Below are 14,885 nucleotides of genomic sequence, written 5' to 3' on the forward strand. Positions count from 1 at the left end.
AGGGAGGCAGAAACCCCTATTGAAGGTAGGGGAATGTACTCCAGAATAAAGTTGATTAGGTTAGATACTGGCAGGCATTTTTGAGAAGTGATAGTCTAGCATTTATCTTGATATCGAACCATAATGGTGGTCTGTCTCTAGGTGCTCTGTGACAGAGTAAGTGGACAGGATGCCCATGGTTCATGGTCATGCAGTAGCCTTCTAGAATATTCTAGTTCAGTGATTTCCTAGAGTGGAGCCTATTGGAATCTCAGAGAGGTAGAGATAGTTGGGGATGGAGCAGAAGGGCAATGTGCAGGAGTTTTTAAAAAATATTTTTAGTTTCAAGGTGTGTTATATTTGTAAAACAAACAAGCGAATAAATAAAACCATAAGAAACAAAGCTTGGCACCATCTTCTTGATTTAAGGTTACTGAGAAAACAGACTGTGATGAAGGGTTCCTCGGGGGGGGGGGGGGATGGTATCGGAATGAGAGGAGACGGAACTCTAGACTTTTGTGTTAATAGGGAAAAGACATGAGTTTGAAAAGAAAAAGGAAATGAAAATTAAAAATGAACACCCCCAACAAAGGTTGATAAATATTGCCCTGGTAGTGGGTGGCCCCTGGAGAAGGATTCATTTTCTACTCACTTGAACAAGCCACTGCTCCGGTAAGTAGCCATTAGTGGTATGAGGGCTGGTAATGAACACATTACTTAAAACCTTCACCATCTGCCCCACTTTAATCAGGAATGCAGTGAGAATGAATTCCATAAACATAGTGATAAGCCAGCAAAAACGCCCAATAAGAACATTTTAATATGGCATATGTTCCTTTTGCTAGCAGTGCAATTCTGTTGCATCATATTTGTTTTCCAGTGTCATTGATTTAGCTCTATTAGAATTTTAGAGCTCAAAGGTGCTTTTGAGACCACCTAGTTCCTCATCACCATTTTATAAACGAGGACAGTGGGAGCAAGGAACGATTTCCACTGTCCTCCAGTTACCAGTTCAAAATGCTTTCCATTATGCCCCCGTCTTCTCTGGCGTCAGATAAAAATGATATACGCGGTTCCTAAATCATTTAGATGTTAACATATGGCAATTATTTAAATTGGTGTCTACTCCACTTTGATCAATAGGACGAGGGAACTCTTGAGCTCCCAAGAGGTACCGTTTTTTTTTGAGAAGAGTGGATTGTCCACTGGGTGGCGCTGTGAACTCCTTTCCTTTTCCAGAGGACACTCTGAGAAAAAGTGCTAACCAGTGCGGTATGATTTTCTGTGTTGTTAGAGAGGAAGCATTAAGAGCCCAAACTACATGCTGCAGCATTGGCCACTGCAGAACATTTAGTTGTCCAGTTGTCTTGTCTGCTTGAACTCTGGTTATGAAGATCCATTGAGAGTTAAGTCCTTTAGGATGTTTGTTAAACACCATTTTCCTCCCTACAAAATCAAAATATATTATCAGTGATGTGTTTCTTTAATGATCCAAGTATCCCAATAAGATTATGAGGCATATTTGTGATCCCTCAAAAATAATTTGAACACAACTAGGTGACACAAGGGAAATTTCCATATGTGGCAGGAATGCTACAGGAAAAATCCAAAAAAGTTAATACAAATTTTAAAAATAATAGCACATAAGATATTAAGTGTTTGGCACCTTCAGATTATAAACTGAGGTCATAATATATGTCCGAGAAGCATGTGGACCTTTCACATATAATATCTCCAATTATCTCAACATTTCAATATAGGTAGTATTATCCCAATTTCAGGGAAGTTCAAAGAGTCATGACTGAAAAAAAAAGAAACATGACTCAAACAAATATAAAATGAATATATGTCAGATGTTTTATTCAACTTATTCATTAATAAGGAACCAATAAAATGGTAAAGCTGGTTTAAAAGATTTTGAGAAACTGGCTATTAAAAGGCATTTTGAAAAAAGGAATATAGAATCGATTACTAGGTTAGACACAAGGCTGGTTAATATGCTTTGAGGCAATCAAACCATAACCTGTGGTTTGGTCTTTTCTTACCTGGTCTTTTCTACCAGGCAGAAATCTACAAATGAACATGCAACTTCACAGAGTCGGGGCTCTAATCGAATCATAAACGAAGTCGTAAACGCAGGGAAATTCTCCATGAGAATTGGGTCAGGTTATTAAACAATGACCCAATGTGACATTAAAATCATATATTGTTTTGATTTCCAAGTTTTGGCTAATTTTTCCTAACAGAGATCAGGCCCAGAAAGGTTAAAGCCTTGGCAAAAATTACATAGTCACAGTGTAACTAGGTCAGTCTGTGTCCAACAAGATACTTGCATTTTTGCTCTACAACATTGCCTTGTATTTTACCCGTGTAAATATTGCAGCCGGAATGCTTTTAGACAGCCTTGTAAAGTGTCAACCAATCTCTTACCGTTCAATATAAAAAAGAACACAACCGTCCCAGTTTGATTTCTCATGGACTTGTTATATTCCTTTTGAGTGGAAAGAGTTTGGTTTAATAATAGCATTAAGGTATTTCTTTACATTTTTCTTTCTCAATGTCAACATTTCTCTTGTATTCTAACTAGAAAGTGACTTTATCACTTGTGGCCTTGATCCTTCACTAAAAATTCATTTGCTACTTTTCTACCTTCTGACAGATGCCCTGTGAGCAGGTAGGGCTATGAAGATAAGGTCAGTAGTGTCCTTGGATACCAACCACTCAGTCTCACGTAGGAGAAGCAGGTGGAACAGAGGGAGAGCCAATGCCAAGAGAGAGACGAGCTGGCAGTTTGCACTCGGGATGGGCTGGAGGGGGGCAGGAGTTTGAGCTGGGTACACTTCGGTTATGGACTGGAAGAGGAGCAAAAAGTCTCCAGGCAAGTGAGGAGAGTAAAGACAACCTGTCTTGACCTGTCACCGAGCTACTTGGAAACCACACAGGAAAATGTCTGGCCAGGTCTCCCTGGGGTGGGTTGTAACAGCTGAAATTGACTCTGTAGCTCAAAACATATTTCTAATAGTATAAGAAGCATCTTTTGTGAACAGTTTGCAAGAATGACTTAGCAAACACACACACACACACACACACACAGAGAAATAAAATTGTATCTTATTTTCTCGTAGGAAAAGAGAACACTGCTAGAAAAAAAACTGTCTTTGGAAAACAAGCTGCTACAACTCCAATCCAACGCTACATATGCTAAAAGGTTTGCAGATCTGCCTCCTATTAAAGCAGTTCCTGATCCCTTTCCCCTCTGCTGGTCCACTGGCCAGTGTACAGAAGGCTCCCACCTTCTAAGGAGACAGGAAGACTGAAAGCGCAGGATGAAGGGAGATTGCTTAATATTAACAGCCACGTGCCCCCCCCCACCCTGGGGAACCAGCAGCAGGGTTCCCTGGAGGTCCAGGGAGACTGGTGCAGGGTTAATCCTTCTGAAGAATGAAAGAGCCTGTTCCCTCCCTGTTTACCCTGGGTGCTAAAGAGGCTGCTGTTGAGGCTTTCATTCCCCCTGATGCTTCTGATTTTGTCAGTGGGTCTCTGCTATAGCCAGCATCAAGCAGGCTAGCCTACAAGTGGAATTGTAAGACTCTTTTGTGGTGCTCCCCAGCTTTGTAGAGAATGAAGGAACTACTCTGAAGGTATTCTCAGTTCTTTGGACTGACTTACAAATACTCATAATTCACAAGCTGTTACAGGGTACAGCCCTTAGTATGGGGGTGACGTGGAACATGGATATCACCCAGCTGCTGCATTATTTCACTGCTGTTAAAAAAATCCTCTGGAACATCATGTATGTGATAACTGATTACCTATAAAATTTCCTCACACTTTTTCCCTTCCCTTCCCTTCCCTCCCCTCCCCTCCCCTCCCTTCCCTCCCCTCCCCTCCCCTCCCCTCCCCTCCCTCCCCTCCCTCCCCTCTCCTCCCTTCCCTCCCCTCCCTTCCCTCCCCTTCCTTCCCTCCCCTCCCCTCCCCTCCCTTCCTTTCTAATTCTAAACCTGCCACTGTCGTTATATGTTCTAATATAATGTTCAAAGTCAAGTCTATTTCAAGGTCTTATTTCACCCATCTGGACCTGTTGCTTCTTAGGATAGCAGGCATTTTTATGAACCTCAGAATGTACAAAGTTTTATTCTCATTTATTCAATAATATATACTCAAGGGGCGCCTGGGTGGCTCAGTCGGTTAAGCGTCCGACTTCGGCTCAGGTCATGATCTCACAGCTCGTGAGTTCGAGCCCCACGTCGGGCTCTGTGCTGACAGCTCAGAGCCTGGAGCCTGCTTCACATTCTGTGTCTCCCTCTCTCTCTGCCCCTTCCCTGCTCATGCTGTGTCTCTCTCTGTCTCAAAAATAAATAGACATTAAAAAAATTTAAAAAAAATAATATATACTCAAAGATCTCTCTCTTTCTCTCAGTCTTTGGTTCATTGTTTTTTTTTTTTTTCTCTTTCTCTTTCCTTTCCAATTAACTGTCTTTCTCTTCTCATCTTTCATAAACTTCTGCCTTCTGTCTGGCTCATATCCATGTATTGGACCACATATGCCGAAGTCCAGATCTGGGCTGACCCTGGCAATTGCATATACGTATTCAGAACATACTGGAATACCGCTAATATTAATTTACACATATTCTTTGTGTACAGGCATAGAGCCCCAGCAGGGGACTTTCTAAGAGAGTGAAGTACAGCACTGTGCATCTCGTAGAGAATGAAGGAAATACTGTGGAAGACATCCATAGGTCTTCAGAATTACGTATACTCATAATTCTAAGTAAATCTGTGGAGTATCTTTTTTTTTTTTTTCTGCGAGAGTTTTTCCATGTAGCAGGACTGCTGGCTGGTACTGTGTGCTTTCCATTAAGAGTTCAGACAACCTGAGTTTGATATTTTTTCTTTAAAGATGATTTTTATTGACAATAGGGTTTTTGTCAGCCTTTGAGCCCAAAGTGTAGCCATTTTGAAAACCAAACTGAGCTATTCTTTCTGTTCTATTATATATATATGAGGAATTCTCAGAAAGCTCTTAGGGAGGTTTTAGAAATATCTTGAGGGAAAGGGATGTTTTGTGTTTCTAGAGAGGTGTTTGAACATCCAAGCTCATGCAATTTTCATAGAGTGTAGGCATCACAAATATTTATCTTCCTTATTACTTGTCTGTGTGTAGAGGTATTCACTATGCTAAATGACAAGAAAGTGAAATCAGTAGGTGTCAGATGCTTTTGGTTAAAGCAATAGAAACTTGGTTAAGCTACCACAAATAAGAGGATTTCTGTCAGGTGAAGATTGGATAGATATGGCCATAAAGAAGATGCATCTCTTGGGAAGACAGGAGGACCACACATCAGCACCAACTGTGTTTTTAAAAACCAGATTATTTTGTTGCTCCTATTCAGTCATGGGTGTTCTACAGTTTCATTCTTCCTCGCTCTTTGTTTTTCCTGTATGATTTATTAACTTTTCTCAGTGGTTTTCTCCAGCTGGCTTATATTCTCTGTAGTTTCCTTTCACATTGCAGAGGAAAGAGTCTGCTGGCCTAATACTACTTCCTGTTGGGCAGATCGCTCATGTTAACCATCCCCTGTGTTGTCATCTAACCAATGGCTTTTTTAAAAATTTTTTTACATTTATTTATTTTTTGAGAAAGAGTGAGACAAAGCGTGAGTGGGGGAGGGGCAGAGAGAGAAGGAGACACAGAATCCAAAGCAGGCTCCAGGCTCTGAGCAAGCGGTCAGTGCAGAGCCCGATGCAGGGCTTGAACCCACAAACTGTGAGATCATGACCTGAGCGGAAGTCGGAAGCTCAACCGACTGAGCCACCCAGGTGCCCCTAACCAATGGCCTTTTGGCAGGCACCAACTCCCAGGCCTACGGGTAGTCTTCCCTTACCCCAAAAATAGCCTATGGTAGCTCCTCTGAGCAGGGGGGTATGGGTGATTAAATTTTCCTTAGGCAGGATGGGTTTGACAGGTGTCATGACTTTCTGCCATTTTGATGAAAAGATTCATTATGTTCTAACTTGGTATTTTTAATATTAAAAAGCATCTCAGGGTGCCTGGGTAGCTTAGTCTGTTAAGCGTCCCAATTCGGCTCGGGTTGTGATCTTGCAGTTTGTGGGTTCGAGCCCCGCGTCAAGCTATGTGCTGACAGCTCAGACCCTGGAGCCTTCTTCAGATTCTGTGTCTCCCTCTCTCTCTGCCCCTCTCCCACTTATGCTCGCTCTCTCTCTCTCTAAAATGAATAAATGTTAAAAAACTTTTTTTAATAAAAAATTTTTTTAAAAGCATCTCTAAAGAAGATGACTTTTAGGTATTTATAATTCAGGAGAAAGTGACAGTTTTTTTGTATATGGATATGAACATATAATTATAATACCTTATGCTAACCCTTACAGTTACTTTTAATGAGAGTTAAGAGATTTGGCAGAAGCATCTCATTAAAAACAAGGTTGAGTCCATATTTCTACTACCATCACTAATAAACCACCGCATGTATTGTGTTTTGCTGTTGACAGAATAACCCCAGGTACCTTATTTAATTTAATCCATTCTTAGCTTTTTAGGGAGAGAGCAGAGTTTCTAACTGAAGCGATTACACAGCCTCTAGGGAGCTTGGGTTCTAGAATTCTTAGAGCAGTCTGTTCTCATTTTGCTATAGAGGATATTTGACCTTCTTTCATTTCTGGAGACCTCTGGAGACTTTCCCTTGAACTGGTTTCCTAATTCCCCTGTGTGTCTATGAGCAGAAGGCAGTTTTCCAACCTGTCCCTCTGCCTTGTGATATAACAAAGGTCCATTTTAGAGTTATCCTTTTGAGAAACACAGGAGCTGTACCTCAGAAAAATCCTCTACAAAAGAATAACATGATGTCAGAAAACAATTCAGTCAAAGCCATTGTAAGTTTGGAGTAGAGGGCAATGCGGTTGAATAATGTTGCCCTCTGATGGTGTAAGTTAACCCTAAGATAGGTTTTAAAGTATCCTGATGAATGGACACACTGGAGACAATTCTCCATTAATTAAATTTCCTTTGGCCAAGTGATTGGCAGACATTGGTCATCAAAGTGATTGAGGGTTCGCTTCTCGCCAAGTACTTATGCTATAATGGTCCCATATTACTAAAGGCTAAGCCATTCGTTTTTACATTTCTGCAAGTTAAAGATAGGATTGGTGCTCTGAATGCAGAGAGGATTCCCAATTCCCCTCCTCAAAAGGATAGGGCCAAGCTTTTCCTCTCTTGTTGATGGGGCATTTTTTTGTCTGCTCCCATTGGCATTTCCAGGCTGCAGATTTTTTCAGCTCCGAGTCTGGGATATATGAGGCAAAAAGAAAACCCAAAGAACTCAACATTGTGTTGTTCCTTGGATTCTCAGGTCTTGAGCTGATCTGCCTTCTTCTCCACCTTCCAGAGTCGTCTTGTGTTTTTGGTTGTACTCAGTGGGAAGAGTAGGGAAAAATACACCTGCATCTTCCCAGTGTAAGTTTTTCAAAGGTATTTTAATCTCAGCCTTTACTTTATATTTATATTGAGACACTGGGAGGCAGAGCGTGAATCAGATATTTGTTAGGGCTTGGTATCCTTTTCTAGGCCTAGCCTTTGTAATGTTTTCTTCCTGCTGTTTTGCGTTAGTACCTCTTTATTAAGGTTGAGTGCTTTCACTGAAAGATAAAGAGCGGAGATTAAAGGGAGCTCAAATGGCAGCTGATTTCAGTATATTCCCGCACTTAAAGACCTTAAGTGGGTGACTAGGTTTCATATTTGGACATATTTGGACAATCCTAAGAGAGAATTTCTCCGATTTATATTAGTCCCTGTTCTATGTATTAATACAGATAAGCCTGAAATGAAAGCCCTGTGTTTTCAAGAATGCTGCTAGAAATATTTTCTTCCACTTGAGACCTCTTTCAGATTTTTATTTATCTACAGTGACTTCTATGGTAACGCTGTCGTGGAATAGGTGGAGAAATTTCCTGAGCTTCATATTTTGAGGAGCATAAGGTCCACCCCGCTCCATCTTCTAAAACCATAGTTTTTTCCCCTTTGGTCTGAGTTCTGGGTCATCGAAGGACACAATGAGACCATTTTGAATACTGGTCTTCAATATTTTTACAAGTTTATATTTTATTTTTTAATTTTCTTATGGGTTTGTGAACAGTTTATAAATATTCAAAGCCAGCCTGCCTCTGTAAGGAATCCTGAGTTCTTTCTCGCTATTTCCCAGGACGTCCTGAGTGACTCCTCCTTCCTTCTTCTTCTCTCTGTTTTCCCTCTTCACCGGAGCAGTTTTGAGTCTTAGCACCAGCTGTTGGGCAGACCTTTGTCTGCCTTCTCTGCCCCATATGTCCTAAACTCCCCTTTTTTGGGCAGTGCCTCTTCAAGTCCCTTTCTAACTTTTCTACTGGGGTATCTGTCTTGTTTATGGGTAGATGTGGTCCTTATAGATCCCGAGTACATGCCTTTATTAGTCATTTCAGTTCAATATTCTGAGGCTACCCTCTACCCTCTCATTTGATGACTAGAAGATTTTCATTTTTGTCTAGTCAAAATTAACTTTGTGGCTAATACTGTCTTGAGTGCTATTTTAAAAAACCTTTGCCTATTGCAGATTCATGAAGGTGTTCTTCTATATTATATTCTAAAGGTCTTTGGGGTCTCCAGCTTATTTACAATCTACATGGAATTTCTTTTTCTTATGAGGTGAGGTCGGGATTAATTTTCTTTTTTTTTTTTTAATATGAATGTAGAGTTGTCTCAGAACAACTGAAGTTGTCTCTTCGTTTGTTGAAAAGACCATCCTTTTTATAAAATTCTGCAGAATCATCTTTGATATAAGTCAAGTCTATTGGCCTATCTCTGTAACATATATGTATATGTAAAATAAAAATGGCATGGATCTAGCATAATTTGTTTTATTAGTCTTCTATTGATGAACATTTAGCGTTCCAATTTTTATGCTGTGAACAATAATGAACTACATTTTACATATATTTTGTGTAATTGCATGGTATTTTTATAGCATATATTATTTAATTCCATAGGATAAGTACAGAGTAACGGCTAACATTATATAATATTGGTACTTATGCAAGAACTTCTGTAGTTTTATAGAAATTAATTTTTTCTACAGTGAAACAAACTATTTTTAAAGCTCTCTCATGCAAAACCAAAACAGGGGAACAATGAAAAGACTGTCTTAAATATTACAAGTTGCCTGCAAGTTACTTGGCTTTGAGAGAGTATATTATACAGTAGGAGATATCGAGCCAACCTCAGTGGTTCATGGGCAGGCAGACTCCTTGGCAACAACCTGGAGCCTATTAAAAAAGCAGAATCCCAAGCCCGACCCCAGCCTGCTGGATCAGATGTGCATTTTAACAAGATTCCCTCATGATTTAACAAGATCCTCCAATGCATATTACGTTTGAGAAGCAATGTTTTAGTACATGATGTGAAACAAAATGAAACTCTCTTTTTTTTTCAAATGAGAATATGTTCTGTAGTGTCACATGAATGTCCATGACCTTTGCAATGTTTGTAGAGGCTATAAAAATCAGAATTGCAATCTCATTGGTGGTGGCTACTAACTATAAAACCTTAATAGCTACAAAAATTAATATATTACTGTGTAAAAGCTTATTTTCCCAAGCATATTCACTTACCTCTTTAAGTATATTCCTGTAAAGTAATGAAAGTAGGGATTATTCCATCTGCTATGGACTGTCACAGTGCTTCCAAGCTTGGTGACCTGGCCACAATGCATGCTGCCTCAAAACTAAAATAATATTGGCAAGAAGAAAATATTGGCAAGTCAAAAGCTGTATAATCAGTTCCAGTTACCTAAATGGAGTTTTGGAAAAGTATGAATAATCTAAATTCAAACATCATCCATCTTTTTTTCACAATGGTTGATGTGGACTCAAAATATTAGCTGGAATTTAATTTCCTTTTTTTATGCTCTATTTATAGGTGGTAGAATACCCAAAGTAGGAAGCCGAAATAATAATAGTAATAATGATAATGATAATAATAAAAGACAAACACAGTCAATCCACAACACACACCAACTGTGTATCATTAGAAATTGGTTTCTCATTGTATATAAAGTCTGCATTCCTGGCCCCCCATATTCTAGCCCTGCTATCCTTTATCTGTGCATCCCACTGAGTTCTAGATCTGTGGGTGCTCATAGGCACAACAGGTTAGATATGTGAGTGCTTCATCTGGCTCAATACAGGTTGACTCAACTACCTTCTGGAGGGAGGGAAGTCACAGATGGCCAGGAGGGAGTTGACATGAATGGATATTCTCATTCAAGTTCGTGTCTGAGCTCATCAGAGACCGCTTTGTGGCTGTTTATCTTCAGTGTCTTGTGTGGCATATGGGGCCCCCAGCGTCTTTCCCACGTGATGCCCAGTAACAGGGTCGTGTGTGAGGACAGCCTGGCAGCTTAGCTGTAAAAATGAGCTGCTCCATGCTTCAGCAAATCTCTTTCTTTTTCCTTTTGCGTTTCCAGTTGCCACGATCTTCAAATGGAGATTGCCCTTCTCCAGGAGCAGACCTCTCATCTGCAGTTTGTGATTCATTCCCAACATCAGAACCTGCGCAGCGTCATCCAGGAGGTCAGATTAATCAAGTGTGTTTCTCTGGTAGACGGGATGTTTACAGTGCGAAGACCGAATACAGGCAGCTTGTCTGGACCTTACAAGCAGTGAGATTCTTCTCCCCGCTGACATTTCCTTTTTATTCCCAGGCAGCATGACCCTGTGTTCAATGCCTTCTTTTGTCTCTATGTCAACACCTGTAGCGTTCTCAATGAAGATATTTGGGAAATTGTGTTTAACTGCTCTTTAGTTGTTTCCATGATTTTTTAAAAGGGGTTCTGAGCCAGAGAATGTACACTGTTTTTTTAGACGATTTTGGAGGTTAGAAGATTCAGCCCTTTCTGAGGACATGATGATCTGTTTTTATAACCTCATAAACAGCAAATTTACTTAGTAGGTGTGTGGGGACAGGGGTGTAGCCTGGCCATTCTTCTCTGGAAACGTCCTGGCAGGTGAAAGAGAAGAGGTAATTGCGGTAGCAGCCAGATGGACGGTGGATTGTGTACGCATCCAGTTTAAGATATCTATTGATCTGGTTTGAGGGCTCTGCTTTAGATTTAAAATTAGACCTTCCATCATTTTTTACTACCTAATATTTGTTTCCAAAAGGAATCCTTCCAAATACCTCTCATACCACCCCGACACAAATAAAACATTTGGCTAGGACCTCACCAAAAGCGCAGAGAATTGAGTCATGGCACTTGAGAGCCCGGAGGGACTTAGAGCGTATCCCAGATTCTCATTTTCCAGATGAGAAAACTGAGGCTCAGAGTAGTTCAGTGACAGAAATGACAGTGGCGGAATCGGCCTTAGAACCCCTGGGTTTCTTCTCTTCCCGCTCTGTTCTGGTCTTCATACCCCACCTCCCCAGTTCCGCATTGTTTCTTGGCAGATGCTTTTCTTCCCAAGCAAAGCAGGCTCAGCTCGTGATGCCACAGGCTGACCAGATCTCTGCCTCGGGGAGCTTCCCCGTGCCAGGCAGTGGCCTTGCATGACGGCCACCCACCTCTGTACCCTCAGTAGGAAAACGTTATGCTGTGGAGACAGTGATGGCCAAAGCTGCTTCCCACAGGATGAGTGCCCGCTGGATTCGGTTTAAACAGGTTTTCCAAAGATGACAGTGTTTAATAGGACTGCCACGTGCTCTCCTCCCCAGATGCCAATGTGCCCTGCTATTTCCTGCAACCTGCTGAGCCCGCTAATGCTTTGGGATTTAATTTTTTAACTTGATGGGCGCCAGTTGACCCTAAAAACCTGTGCAATTTCTGACTTAAGTAACTTCCCTGTTGTCTGACGAGATTCTTCCAATTGTGTTTCCTAATTCTTAGATGGAAGGATTAAAAACTAATTTGAAAGAACAAGATAAAAGGATTGAAAATCTGAAAGAAAAAGTTAACATACTTGAAGCCCAGGTAAGGAGGGAATGTGATGTATATTTCAGTATGATTGATTGCGGGTGAGTGTGTGTGTGGGTTCTCGGTGTCTCCATGAGCCTGTGTGTGGATGTGTCGTGTGTGCTCGTGTGCCACTGTGACACAGTGAGTCTCTGTGTGCACGGGTGTGTGTGTCATTGTGCCTGAGTATCTCTGTGTGAGTGTACTTGTGTCTGTGTGTATATATGAGCGTCTTTTTGTGAGTGTGGGTAGATGTGTGTCTTCTGTGCATAAGAAATTATAGATTTGTGGGAGAGGTACTCTTAATAACATTAAAGTATTAAACATTATTTTATAACATTAAATGCTATTAAATAACTGTGGAAAGCTCACCCAAATATTCCAGAATGCTTGCTATATTGGGGAGATACAAAATAACAGGTGGACATGAATTAGAAGCCTGGTCAAGACCACCTTGTGTGAATTCAGACCCAGCCGGGTAGCTGGCTTTGCTGTCTTATATCTTTGTCTCTTTCCTGCCCTGAGATGTCCTTTTTTCTCCTCTTCTTTTAATGTTTACTTACTTTTGAGAGAGAGAAACAGAGTGTGAGCAGGCAATGGGCAGAGAGAGGGAGACGCAGAATCCAAAGCGGGCTCCAGGCTGTCAGCGCAGAACCTGAGGTGGGGCTCGAACTCACAAACCACAAGATCTTGACCTGAGCCAACGTCGGACGCTTAACCGACTGAGCCACCCAGGTGCTCCTCTCTTTCCTCCTCATTTATCTTTCACATCGATCGCGGCTTCCGCCCTTTGCATCAGGGCTCACCCACTTCAAGAAGCCTGTTGTAATTTTCTTATTTTTCAGTGTTTTGAAACCTGAAGCCTAGCATAACGCTTCATAATTTACCATCAGAAACGCGCTTTTCTTCCCGCCCGCTCATCTCCGCTTCACTAGGGAGGCCCTTTATACACTTTCAGCTACAGACCCAGGCTCGGCCGTGCCCCACCTCCCAGCAAGTGCAGCAAAGCCCACACGGGTGGCTGGAGTGCCCAAGATGCCACAGCTGCGTCCACCTGGGCTCTCGCCGGTGCTCAGAGCCACCGCTTCCTTCTCTGTCAGAGACTCATCATTCGCTGCCTGGACGGGTCAGCTTTTCTACTTCATTCTTCTGTGTTTCGACTTCCTGCCATGCACTCCTGTCCCGAGGAATACAGAGATGCTCTGACTTCCACTAGATTTCTTCTCCTCTCTGGGGGCTTTTCTCCCCCCACAGGGTAGCCCAGAGAAGAGCCGCACCACCATACTCCCACCACACTGCCACACCGTTTCTCGCACCATCGCGTTCTTTCTGCTTTCCCCAAACAAATCACAATAACGTGAAGAGCCGTAAATACGTTTGCATCTTAACTTTTGTAACCATTGCCGTGTTTTGCCATGTCGACCTTCCCAGAGGACCACTGTTCTCTCTGTCCTGGAGGTTGGGGCCTCGAAGCCTCGGGCTTTTCTTAGATTTTCACCTTCTTTAGGTTACATGTGACTGGTTGATAAAAATACTTGCATCTCTGTGCAGCTGAAAAATGCAACGATTTTTCTGGAATAATTGGCTCAAAACTGGTTTCCCCTCCGGTGCCCAGTAACGGCTGGTCAGTTTCAAGGGGCCTCAGATGATGGGATTCATATCCCTTTGAGCCTCTTCCTCCCAAGAAAGGTATCTAAGGGTATTTCCTCACAGCTTTGTGTACTTTTGGCAAACATTTTGGCAAATGTTACTTGAGGGAATATTTTTTCTTTTATGATTTGTATGTAACTAATATATAGTCATTCGTTTCTATATAAATTAAGAAATATGGATAACCAATATAATAAGAAAATTATGCAAACCTGCCATCCATGAGTCAGCACAGTTGTGTTATATCTGTTTTTCTATGGGACTCTTATGTGGCTGGCACATATGTGTGCATAGGTATTAAACATATAGACTATTTATGGCATAATATGTCTATATCACTGTATTTTTATTTATTTAATTTATTTAATTTATTTTAAATTAAATGTTTATTTATTTTCGAGAGAGAGAGAGGTAGACAGGGAGGCGTGGGGAGAGACGGGGACAGAGGATCCGAAGCAGGCTCTGTGCCGACAGCAGAGAGCCTGATGCAGGGCTCCAACTCATGAACTGTGAGATCATGATCCGAGCTGAAGTCATACACGTAACCAACTGAGCCACCCAGGAGCCCCTATTTCATTGTATTTTTAAGCTTTTATTCATTTCACTCATTTGCTCACATCATCAATCTTGTAGTTAATTCTATAAGTACCTATTGAGTGGCTACTATGATGTAGATGCTAAGGTAGGGAAAACAATATTGAATAAAATAGACATAAGTGAGCCCTGCACTCTGGATTTTACTGCCTAGAGAGGGAGACAGACACATAAATGAACACGTAACTTGCAATATTTTGGAAGCATTCTGCCAGAAAAGAACAAGGTATTCTGAGAGAGAACACCTGGATAGAAGATTTAGATTGGTGGGTGGGAGCAAGCTCTCTAAGAAAATGAGTTTTAATCTGAGCTTAGTGGAAAACTGGGTGGTAGGGTAGGTCAGGCAGAAGGACAGGGAGCCATTGTGATTGCTTCTAATCTGAGAGTAGTATGTAATAGCATGGAATGACATTGGAAAAGTAGGAAGAGACCATGCCAAGGAGTCTTTTTCTCTATATAGCAATATATCAAGAAGTCTATGCTTACCAAACAGATTTCATTTGTATTATCTTTAAATGGCCACTATATTGATCTACAATAATTTAATTAACTCACTCCTTATTGTTGGACCTTAGATTGTTTTTCAGTATTACATTTGTGGGGTTTTTGTTGTTGTTGTTTTGTTTTGTTTTGAATTTTTTTAATGTTTATTTATTTTTGAGAGAGAGA

The 14,885-nt window shown here is 41.2% G+C and overlaps 1 protein-coding gene across 3 annotated transcripts in view; it reads left to right on the forward strand.

The window, feature by feature from the left end:
- CCDC68 (coiled-coil domain containing 68) overlaps nt 1–14,885 on the forward strand; it is a 50,034-nt gene that overhangs the window by 25,253 nt on the left and 9,896 nt on the right. For 2 of the 3 annotated variants that reach the window (XM_058692032.1, XM_058692031.1), the window contains exons 8-10: nt 3,105–3,187; nt 10,491–10,596; nt 11,907–11,990. In XM_058692032.1, the coding sequence (XP_058548015.1) occupies nt 3,105–3,187; nt 10,491–10,596; nt 11,907–11,990 (273 nt within the window). Of the gene's footprint in view, nt 1–3,104; nt 3,188–10,490; nt 10,597–11,906; nt 11,991–12,542; nt 12,708–12,817; nt 14,014–14,885 lie in introns of those variants that run through there. The other variant, XM_058692033.1, reaches the window with a different exon arrangement.

This window comes from Neofelis nebulosa, chromosome 11 (genome assembly GCF_028018385.1).
Source record: "Neofelis nebulosa isolate mNeoNeb1 chromosome 11, mNeoNeb1.pri, whole genome shotgun sequence".
Taxonomy (NCBI): domain Eukaryota; kingdom Metazoa; phylum Chordata; class Mammalia; order Carnivora; family Felidae; genus Neofelis; species Neofelis nebulosa.